The 11,434-nt window shown below is 40.5% G+C and overlaps 1 protein-coding gene across 2 annotated transcripts; it reads left to right on the top strand.

Moving 5' to 3' along the window:
- Positions 1 to 1,686: 1,686 nt before the first annotated feature.
- Positions 1,687 to 11,434, top strand: NUF2 (NUF2 component of NDC80 kinetochore complex). 2 transcript variants are annotated; one of them, XM_078870672.1, is made up of 14 exons: positions 1,687 to 1,760; positions 2,984 to 3,128; positions 4,065 to 4,139; positions 4,330 to 4,400; positions 4,873 to 4,934; positions 5,087 to 5,184; positions 5,395 to 5,468; positions 5,804 to 5,900; positions 6,741 to 6,803; positions 6,974 to 7,111; positions 7,402 to 7,542; positions 8,283 to 8,458; positions 9,977 to 10,112; positions 10,896 to 11,434. In XM_078870672.1, the coding sequence occupies exons 2-14, from the start codon at positions 3,006 to 3,008 to the stop codon at positions 11,043 to 11,045; spliced, it is 1,404 nt and encodes a 467-aa protein (XP_078726798.1). In that variant the 5' UTR covers positions 1,687 to 1,760; positions 2,984 to 3,005; the 3' UTR covers positions 11,046 to 11,434. The 2 variants fall into 2 exon arrangements, with proteins under 2 accessions (XP_078726798.1, XP_078726797.1); XM_078870671.1 differs by having other exon boundaries at positions 1,689 to 1,818.

Here is an 11,434-nt window from a genome sequence, read left to right as displayed (position 1 = left end):
CTAAAGCCAAAATTAATCCTCTAAAAACAGTTATACATCGTTATTCTTGGAAATGTTGATTGCAAGCCACGTGTTTAAACCGAATATGTGCTCCGGTTAATCCGAAATCCAATTGAGATCGCCCCTACAGTACAGTAGTTGCATATCTTTGCAACAGTGGGCAATGTTTGATTGGCGTGGCTCTGTAATACAACAGGATCAATACATTCCTGACTACACATTTTTGTTTGTTCATTAACAAACAACATTTTCTTAACTTGAACATAATTTATACCTATATTAGTGGTTTTTCGCATTGACATCCGCATAAAAATGAATATTTAAGGATTATCCAGGATTTTTAATTATCCGAAGTCCGTCTTCCCCGTCATTATCGCGGATAATTGAGTGAACTCTATATCCAGGTTCCACCAGCCGCAACCCCAAGGCCTCTGCCCAACACCCGGATATTTAGTCTCAGCTACGTCAAGCTAAGTCTAGCAATAGCCACCACAGTGGCGAGATGTTAACTACCTCGCCTGGTACACAGGAGGTCTACGGTTCGATCCCAACCCTGACGCCTGCTGCTGTATATTTGGAGTTCGCATGTCTCTCTCTCTCCCCGTGGTGGCGTGGATTTTTCTCCGTGTCCTACGGTTTCCCCCTCCCCCCCCCCACACACATTTAGAATCAACATCACGCATTTAGAGTATTTGGCTGCTATAAATTTCCACGTGATAAGCCACTTCGTTGAGCCATCATTCGTGGTCAGGTCACTTCTGAAAAGAGCTACATAGCTCAATGGGCCTTATCTGGTAAAATAAAAAAAAGTATTTTTAAAGATGTAAATCTCATCACCTCACCAGGTGTACAGTTTTTGGAGGATAACCCCCGTCCCACCCCATGAGGTAACATTGCAGGCGTTTACACGCTGCAATACAGTGCCCGATTAAGCTAGTGAGGGGCCTTTAGCATTATGTTATAAAGGGGCCCTAAATAAAAACATACATATTAAAATAAAAAAAATACTTGCATAGTAAAGTAATTACATGTTTTTATTTGCTATACAGCTGGTGGGGGGGATGTGGGGTGAGGGGGGGGATGTAGGGTGGGAGGGGATATAGGGTGGGGGGGGATGTAGGGTGGGGGGGATGTAGGGTGGGGGGGATGTGGGGTGGGGGGATGTAGGGTGGGGGGGGTGTAGGGTGGGGGGGATGTGGGGTGGGGGGGGATGTAGGGTGGGGGGGGATGTAGGGTGGGGGGGGGTGTAGGGTGGGGGGGGATGTAGGGTGGGGGGGGATGTAGGGTGGGGGGGGGTGTAGGGTGGGGGGGGGTGTAGGGTGGGGGGGGATGTAGGGTGGGGGGGGTGTAGGGTGGGGGGGGGTGTAGGGTGGGGGGGGATGTAGGGTGGGGGGGGATGTAGGGTGGGGGGGATGTAGGGTGGGGGGGATGTAGGGTGGGGGGGGATGTAGGGTGGGGGGGATGTAGGGTGGGGGGGATGTAGGGTGGGGGGGGTGTAGGGTGGGGGGATGTAGGGTGGGGGGGGATGTAGGGTGGGGGTGCAGAGTCACGTGGTCGTTCCGGCCAAGCAACGGTCGAGGCTCGTTTCAGCCAATCGACGTCGCGCACCGGGTTCGGCGACGCCTTCTGATTGGACGGCGCGAGGTCACGTGGCCCGCGTCGGCCGATTTGAAATTGAACGTCTCGGGGAAAAGAACGGCGGCCTTCTGTGGACGATCCTCGCTTCATCGAATTGATGCGAAAATTGAACGGCAAAAGTCGTAAGTCGTCTCACGTTTAGTCGTAAGACGTCTACTGCCTCCCGTTTCGTCTCGTCCGGTACGTTATAATGACGTTGGAGCCACAGTGATTTCAGGTTGGCGTCATGGGACATCCTTTGGCTTCTTAACCATTGCGGTGTTGCGAGTTTTTTGGCAATAACTTGAGGGGTTTGGGCGATCGTGACCTCGCTGGGAATTGAATTAAGTTTGCGACTGTTTACCAAGTTGTGTATGCAATGCTGTGTGTTAAGCCTGGGAAGTAGTTGGGTAAGTGCAGTACTCGTACATGTACTTGATACTCCGACTGATGCTCCTGCTGTTGTGGAGTGACTCATGCAGACAGCTATGGCTACAGGGTTTTGGTGGTGGTACATGTTGTTTATGTTGTTTATGAAGTTTATTGTGAAAATTCGGTCACAGTTCCTATGATCACTGTTACAATGCTTTTATGGCTTTATTTCGGTGATTTCGAAAAGTTTACTGGTTTGGCCATGTTTGTTTGTTGTAGTACGGAGTTAGACTGATGGCCTTAATCTACGTTGCCTTGTGGTTGTTGTTGTTTGACTTGCATCCCACTGGGATTTTTGCACACAGCGTTTGGTGTACGGTGCTTTTTCTGCAATATATTGCTGTCTTTTCTTGGATTTTCTGTTTGCACTTGGTCACATATCACCTTAAGATGTTTTCTTGTTCATGTTTTTTGTTTGTTGCGGTTGCACCCGATTCAAGAGCCGAATGGCTCAGGGCTATATACCTAATAAATGAACTTGAACTTGATGTATATGTGTCATTAGCCACGAAATATTTACTTGGTATAAATAATCAGGAAGGTGGCCAACACGAGGATATTTGGTCAATACTCGATACCATGAATGATTGTTTTTATGTAAGAACCAGAACTCACCACGCATATGACGGGGTAACAGCACTGTTACAGACGCCGTCCAGAAATGTTACCCTGATGACTACGATCCTGAGTTTGTATTCTCATTTTCCCTCTCTATTCATTCATTGCGGTAGTCATTTAAGCTGGTGATGCATCTCCTGAACCTGGTTTGAAACGTAACAAAAACTGCATTCACGAATGTCTGTAATGTTTAAATGTGGAAAAGCCTCGCCGAGTGAGGGTCCTGCATTCATATCTTTGGTACATTCTATTTCTAAGGAGTTCTAATGCGTCTAACGTTACACGTGTGACTCTGTGAATGTGATATTGTACGCAGGTAACTTCAAGAGGCCGCAGTCATGGATGTGGTTATGACATTCCCCATTTGCAAGGCCGAGGACATAGTAACCATGATGAGAACCCACATTCTCTCTGAGGCTGAGGGAAAGAGCATCTCAGAAAGTGACATACTCCAACCAAAGGTATGGGTTTTTTTACTTAAAATAATTAACACTCCGAGGCTACTGGAAAAATACAAGTTACTCTGGGTAGAGCAGCAACAATTGTTGTTTTGTGCTGCCACGGGTTTGCTGCTAACCTTCACCAACCCACACTGACCAGCCTGGTTGATTCAATATTTGGTCATTTTGAGAGGAGATTGGAGGTGATCTGCACTGCCCATTCTGATATAATGGCTGCAAGATAATCACATGGAAGTAAAATTCGAGGTCTGTCTTTGTAGAAAACAATGTCCTGTCGCATTTAATCTTATTAACTGTTTAGTAATACATTTCGTATAATAATGGTGTCAGTTTTGTTGCCAGATAAAAGGGTTAAAAAACAATTATGATATTTTGCTACTGGCAAATGAGGTTTCCAATGGTAATACATTTCCGTCTGCATTTTTTACTCATACTATCCTGGTAGCGAGTTTACTTGACAAACGCCACGATCCCCTCGGCTCCCTTGTTTCCCCCGTGCTGACGTTCACACATCGAACCAAGTACTCCTTTACCCAGTACCAGTTAAAATATCACTTGGCAATATTGTCAGAAGTGGCTGGCAATTGAACTTGGGTTGTCAGGTTTCGAAATGCTCTGCGCTCACCACCGCTCACAGCATTAACACAAACTCCAAAAGGTTGATATATTTAATCAACGCTTATGGTTTCAACAAAGGTTTTACATATGCTTTAAAGTAAACTGTACGTGCAATTCTTAGCTTCTACATTGTTTACATAAAGTTCGAAAAAAATTGAATGAAATCAATAGTTTAAGATATTTGTGGTTTACTCTGCTGCATTTGAAACCAGGATTTAGCCCATTTGAGGTTTTGTTTCAGCACCACTGCCAAATTAGTTAATTTGATGTTTATTGTGCCGGCTAATTTTTTGTCGCCCTTTGCCTTGTGTCCTGTAGGCGGAAATGATGCAGCACTTGTACATGAGACTGCTGCAGTCATTGTTACCCCTAAGGAATGAGAACTTTTTCCTGGTAAAGTAACACGTGTTTTATTTTAACATTGGTGTCTTGTAAAGCAGAATGAATTTTTTAACCTGAATGGTTTTCCTAGAAAACGGTACAAGACTAGTCAAAGTGTAAAATGATTAAAATGTGTACAATGCTATGGGTTTTAATACACAGACTTTTAAGCACCACTGTGTTATGTAATTATCCTTTTCAGAGCCCTTTCACGGAAAATGTCTACGAATTTATGGAAGGGACCATTTTTCAAGTCAACTTATTTGCCTACATGTAAGCATAAAGTTAATTGTCGAAATGTTTTTTTGCAAACAAATTTTGTTATGTCATTTGTAAAATGTTAAATATAATTCTAGGAATGGTAATGACATTATGTTTTAAAATGGATTGTGAAACTTAAGCTATGAAGTTTTGAAGTAAGCACGTGACTAAAGGCTTCGCAACCCCAACTGACGTAAGAGTAAATCTCATCCATTGCTTTTCAAATGCAAGAAAGAAATATAATGTAAACAGTGAATGCCACTAAACCACATTTGTAAAACTTATCTGAAGTTATGTTTAACTCGTGGGTACATGGCTAATTCAGTGTGACAATTGTACACGATACTTCAAACCTTTTCTATAATTTATATTGCTCGATAACTAAGAACTTTAAAAAACCATACTCTGCCTTTTTAGCGATGAAAATATGGACAGAGAGGTTGTGGTGTCTAATGAGTTAATTGACAATGTTTTTTTTTTCTAGGGAGAAATTCATGCCCCGCTGCAAGGTTTATGACTTTAAGAGGAAAGATCTTAATTGTCCCAGTATGTTTCTTCCTGCACACATTTCGATCACCTGTGCATCACAGTTGTTGTTTGCTACATACCAGTTATTTGTGTCTTTGGAGTGTGCTCGAAAAAAGTATGCCGTGTTTTTAAAATCCTAATGTTTCTAAAATGTCTTATTTTCCCATCAGCTCCAAGGCGGACTCTGCGATTCTGGAGTGCTGTGAACAATTTTTTAAATTTCAAATCAAGTAGCAGTGAAAACTTTCGGAAGCAAGCAGAAAGCCTGGTATGGGATCTTGAATACGAAAGCAGTTTGTTGGCCTACCAAAATTATGCTTGCAATTTATAGTGTGCTAATTGTATCTTAAAATAATGCAAGATTTGCTAAGAATTATATCAAATTGTACAGTTGCATGTTAAAGTATCCCACTTTCATTTTTGATCGGTGCAAAATGTTTGTAATTCTAAGTAACTTACATAGAGCGCTTTCAAACAGAGAGAAGAAGTGCAGCATTTTCAGAAGTTAAAGAAAAAAAATGAAGAATTGAAAATCAGAATTGACAAGATTAAGTAAGTACCTTTTTTATTTTAAAAGTTTATCAACAACTAAAACAGTACTTGATTTCTAAAGTAAATATTGTCTTGCCATATACCAAAAACATATGTCGCAGTATTCCAAAAGCATTTGTATAAAGTTGCCTGTGTTGTAGATCCTGTACATCTGCATTGCGGACATCAAATATGTAAAAAAATAACTTGCAAATGTAAAGGGAATATCGTTAATTAATATAACATTCCACTTCATTACTTGGGCCGATTTATCATATGACAGTCTGATAAACTTGGTCTAGAAACATTTTCCGAGATCATTGGCCAATCGTGTGGTGTGTTTTTTTTATTTGTAGGAGGGTGCCAGCCCAGTTGGAAGCCGAGATCGCCCCCCTAGCAGCGGAGGTTGCCAGCCTACAAGAAACTGTCGACCAGGACCTAAAGAAGACAGTGGTACAGTACTGCTCTGTCAATCGCATATCCGCCATGACTAATTCACCGCTCGCACCCAGTGCCGTTTTTATGCATGGTGTCTGTCATTTTATATAGATCATATATCCAATCTTTTCACTTAACTACTTTTTCCTCAGTCCCCAGCAACTTGGATATGTCACAATGTGCTGTAGAAAATCCTTGTTTCACATTTTAAAAAGCTCTTTTAAATTTAAATAAGTGAATTCTGATCATATACAATAAAACCTTGGATTGCGAGTAACTTGGTCTGCGAGTGTTTTGCAAGACGAGCAAAATTTTTAAATAAATATTAATTTGATAAACGAGCGAGGTCTTGCAATACGAGTAGTACGCGTATACGCTTTGTCTGCCGAGCGTCACGTGATCACAACTGATATACGAGTGCTTTGGATTACAAACACGTTTCCGGAACGAATTATGCTCGCACTCCAAAGATTTACTGTACTGATACATATTTGTTTTCTGATCAACAGCCACGACTAATATCAAGGTATTTGATCAATCCAGTCCCAATCATAAATAATTCGGTGGAATCTGTCATGTGCAGCATAAGCATATTTTAGCTTGATACTTATGCAATCCGTTCTAAATTTATTTAAAATGAAATGGAAGTGTATCCTGTTCCCGAGTAGGATTTATTTGAAGGACGCATACATTTGTTTCATCAATCTCGAATTAAACAATTAGACTAAAACATGAAGAGCACACTGGGTACACAGAACATCTTATGTGTGAATAAAAATTATTGCTTGTTGTTTCAGATTTTTGAAGTTGCAGTTATGTATGTCCCCTCATAAAATGTTTGATTTATCTTTGCAGACCAAACTTGGAGAGGAGTGCGCCAACAAAAAGTGCGAATTGGCAGAGAAGACAAAATTACTGGTATAAAAAAAAGTTGAGCATTAGTCGGCATTAATGCACCAACTTTGGAGTAACACATGATAAAAGTCGACACTTGCACTAAAGAGTCCTCGCCCAAAATCATATTCCTGACCATAATAACTGAACACTGATAAATGTTTTAACTTTCTTCACCTCGTTGAAATTCTCAGAACGATATCAAGGTGGACTTGGCCACAGCCAAAGAGAACCAGGCCCTGCTTCGCTCGCAGATCGTGGAGTGTCCCGAGCAGCTGAAGGAGGAACTTCGCCGGCTCAAAGACGGTGTCTTGAAATTGAAATGCCAGAAGGTGACGATTTTTGTTTTCATTCAAAACGGTGGCTTTTTGTAATGAAGGCTTCCTCAATTATATTTCCCCACAGTGCTACAGTTGTTGAAGAACCATGAATTTATATTATATTGTGCAGAACATTTTACACATTACTCTAAACGCGATAACCATTGCAGACCGCTTATAGAGACTGCTTTGAACATCAGACCTTTGCCACAGTGTCAGTGGTGGACTATCATCGAGCTTCTTTGCAGGACCTTTGTTTGGAAAGCATGTACGTTTGCATAATTGCTGTGCTTATCCTTCAGGCTGAAAAGAATAAGAGGTTGTGCGAGCTGTCGCTGCGCGTGAAGGCAATGCAAGACATGCTTGAGTCCTTGGAAGTGTGCCTCAAGTTGATGGAGGGATGTGAGCGGTACTTGGAGGAGCAGAAAGTCGTCTTAAAACACGTGAGCTGGATTTGTCATTCCTGAGCCTCTAGAAACACCAAGTAGCTTAAACTACTTTTGATAATTCGGTGCCTTAAAGCTTTTTTGTTGTAATTATCTGCCAAAATAAACCACGGTTAATTAGAAAGTGCCTTTTAGGTAACTTGATTCTCCTGAAGATATCTCTTAAGTTAAGGGTAGTTCTGAAATGTTGTCTTGATTAAAATTTGATTGTTTTCATGTTTATTGGCATATTAAAAGCACCTGTATTGGGATTAGACCATAACATTTCTGATGAAAGCTTTGTTTTTTTATCTATTGAAAGTCACACCTGCACAGTCTTTGGAAACTCGCTTAATTTAATTAGTATTTTGAATGCAGTGTACAAATTATTGGGACATTAAAATATGATCCATATATTCATATCTTGTAACATGCCCTGATAGCATCACCGCCGTGAAGATGGAGTAATTGAGCTCACATTCTTGCGTAGAAGTGAAATGGATTATGGTATCACAGGTGGCAACAGTTTATGGAGGCCGTCACTCGGCAGTGGATGTATGGTGAACTTCTTTTGCACCATACGTAGCCAACTGCTAATCAGAGGTACTGGGATGGGTGGCCCATGGCTGATGTGATGATCTATATAAGTGAGAGAGTAAATACTGTAATGGTCACTTGTGCTGTCAAATTTGAGAATGAAGTGTGAAATGCATACCACTGCAGTGTGCCCATTGTTTACTTGCGTGGTTGCTTGACAGTTGGAAAAACTGGGGGGTGAGGTGGACATGAACGTGGATAAATTGAGGACCTCGACTGCGAAGGAGGACCACCTGAAACAAGCGCAAGCCACGCGTCAGGACCAGCGGTCAACGATTCAACTCAAGGCCGAGAAGCGCAAGCAAGAAAATGAGAAGGAATTGCTGAACTGGCTTGGGTATGTCAATTCAAGTCTTCTGGACAGTGTGTTATGGACTGCATTTCTGTTCTCTTATATATATTATTTGTGTAAAAAAATTGTGAAAATATACGGTTGCGTAAATTAAGACGACAGTGGTGTAATTTTTAATATAGAAAATAACTGATTATACACAAGGAGTGGTGGCGCAGCAGTTAGCTCACTACACTATGAACCCGATCTGAGGTTTGATTCCTCACCTCGGTCATAATTAACATCCGTGATGAGTGATATTGTCATGCAAACTCTGGTCATCCTCGCAGCGGCTTTTGGCTAACCATTCAACAAAGATGGTCACTGCATGTCACACTTTCAGATGTGCTTCTGTGGCCATCTGGAACCCTCTTTCTTCCAATATTAGGAAGCCACTGGAGATATACGCTTTTTTAAATCTAAATTGAAAACTAATTTAGAACTGCTTTTTGTGTTTAGCTTCTTGTCCTTTCTCCACACCTCCGATTTAGCATGGTTGGCTAGTTCGGTGCAAAATGATTTCAACAAAATACATTAAATATCTGATCTGGTTGTGCCCCCCCCCCCTTCCAACCTGCTCTGACCAGCTTGGTGAATATTGTCATGATTTATATTTTATGGCGAAGCCTTCATCCAGCAGCAGATTGATAAAGACCTGAATTATTATACACAAATTAAATGTATGTATTGTGGTAAATTATTTAAATTATTTCATTGTCACATGCTTAACCATGTCTACGTATGACTCAATCTTTAATTTCACCATGAGTTCTGAAGCAGACAAACTCGTTTTAAGAAGCAGTTCACCAATTCCATCTGGCAACTAAAGGTTTCAACAAATATAACATTTGTTAGTGTATCCCTTAATCCGAATATTCACCTAAGTCACTTCTGTCACTGGAAGGGTCCCATCCAGTGACAGGTGTGTGTTAATATTTTGGTCGGCAAAATCTATTTCCAAGTATTGATAGGCCCTTAATAAGGAAAAGGTTTCCACATCCCTACATATTGCATTCATAGCTAGGACAAATACTTTTACATAAATAATGGGAGTCAGGGATAGCTCGGATGCTTCTCAATTTCAAAATAGTTTCTATTAATGGAATAAGTTTCAACATGGACAATTGAACCACAAAATAAAACAAACCTTGAATTATTAAGTCTCTGTTTTGAAAGACCTTCCTAAATTGGTCTTAAGAGGAAACGCCTCGCAGATACTATCCTAACTCTTCAGTTATATGCTTGCCTCTCCCATACACTTCACTCTTCCTTAAATCACACAGTGCTGTGCTCCAACAATCATTTTCTAATTTTGTGCCCGATCTCCCCTCCCCATCTTTTCCTCCCCTCCCCAGTCTTATGTCGATAATATAATCACCACTTGTCAATTTCCACTTGGTTACCACGGTTCCTAAGATAGTTATCAGTCGTGTGTGTTGCATTGTTGGTAGCTTGTCTGCGCTGCAGATATAACTAATAATTAATTGAAAGCCATGTGATTGTTGGGATTTGTTTTTTTTACAGGGTGATGGAAAGGCTGGAGGAAAAACGAAAAGCAAATATTGCACAAATCGACATTCTGCACAATAAAAAACATCAATTGGAAGAACAAGCAGCGGACGAAATGCGTTTTACGCAAAACGACAAAAGAAAGGTTAATGTAAGTTGGATAAAAATGGTAACAGCATTCTTATCATTAATTAAACAGAAGTGCACCGTTCATTGACCAAAATAATAATTCGTTTTCCATGAACTGATGTATTGTTATCAACTCAAGTGCATTGTATTTATGAGGTATGACTTTCCTTCCCCACAATTCATTTTTTGCGATTCCATTTACCAATCTATTACTTGTCGTCTTGTGCATTCTATCCCATTATTTTTCATTCTGTATAATTTGTTCTGTCTCATTTACTTAACCTCAATGGATATAATTTGCACAATGCAAACAGATGTCATGTGTACAATTTGATGCACAAGCATGAATATATATTTAATGTAAAATGGTGAGTGTATCATTTTGTTATTGGTTACATGACCAGTATTCCATCTTTTTACCTGTGAATTTGAACCTTCAAGCTGAAAACGTCTGAAATACGATAAATGTACTTTACAACATATTCAATCTCCATTGTTGGCACCATGTTATGCTGATTCGTTCAGCAATATAAATATCAACTTGTAAACAGTTGCTTCCCCCCCCCCCACCGTTTGTTTGGACTGTACCTTGTTTGCCACGATGTCTGACATTTTGCTCCACACGTTTCGAGCATCTTCAGGAACATTGCGGTACCTGAAGCTCCAAACCTTTCAGTTGTCAAAAGCTATAAGCACGTGTGAGCGGAACATCACGTCAAATAACAACCAAAGACACATTGGAGAGCTACCCAGCACAACTGTAAAACCCCACGCTGTACTAAACAGCTGCTTTTTGTTCCACCAGGAGAAGTTCAATGGAATGCTTCAAGCAATGAATGAATTCCACGCAGGAATCTTCACGCAACTGGAGAAGCACAAATTGGACCAAGCTGTGATCTGGGAAAAGAGAAACAAATTGGTGGAGAGCTTAGGAAAAATCCTTTCCACAGACTGATTTTCTGATATATTGTCTGCATATTAATGTCATTGTGTACAGTTTATTCTTGAATGTGTTAGGTGTGTACAACTTAAAGTTTTGCTTTTTTGAAGTATTAACAAATTCACGTGAACATGTGTGTTTTTTATTTTTTTTGTTCATTCATGTATGTCCATAATAAAGGGTAACTATTCTCTTTCTATTTTTAAATGTATTTAATTTTATTTCTGTAATTTAGTATTTGTTCTCATTCAGAGCTGTGGAAACTACAAACTAGCGGGAAGGCAGCCAGAATGGCAAAGCAATTGGTCCTGTATTGGGATAAGATCTCTCTCCAAAAAAATCCAAGTATTCTTGAGACAACCGATGACCCCTGGCATTTAATCATCTTAGTACCATTGATTCAA

The sequence above is a fragment of the Lampetra fluviatilis genome, chromosome 30 (assembly GCF_964198595.1).
Source record: "Lampetra fluviatilis chromosome 30, kcLamFluv1.1, whole genome shotgun sequence".
In the NCBI taxonomy this organism is placed as follows: Eukaryota; Metazoa; Chordata; class Hyperoartia; order Petromyzontiformes; family Petromyzontidae; genus Lampetra; species Lampetra fluviatilis.
Note: the sequence above shows the minus strand (reverse complement) of the source record. Positions and strands in the feature narration are given on the sequence as shown.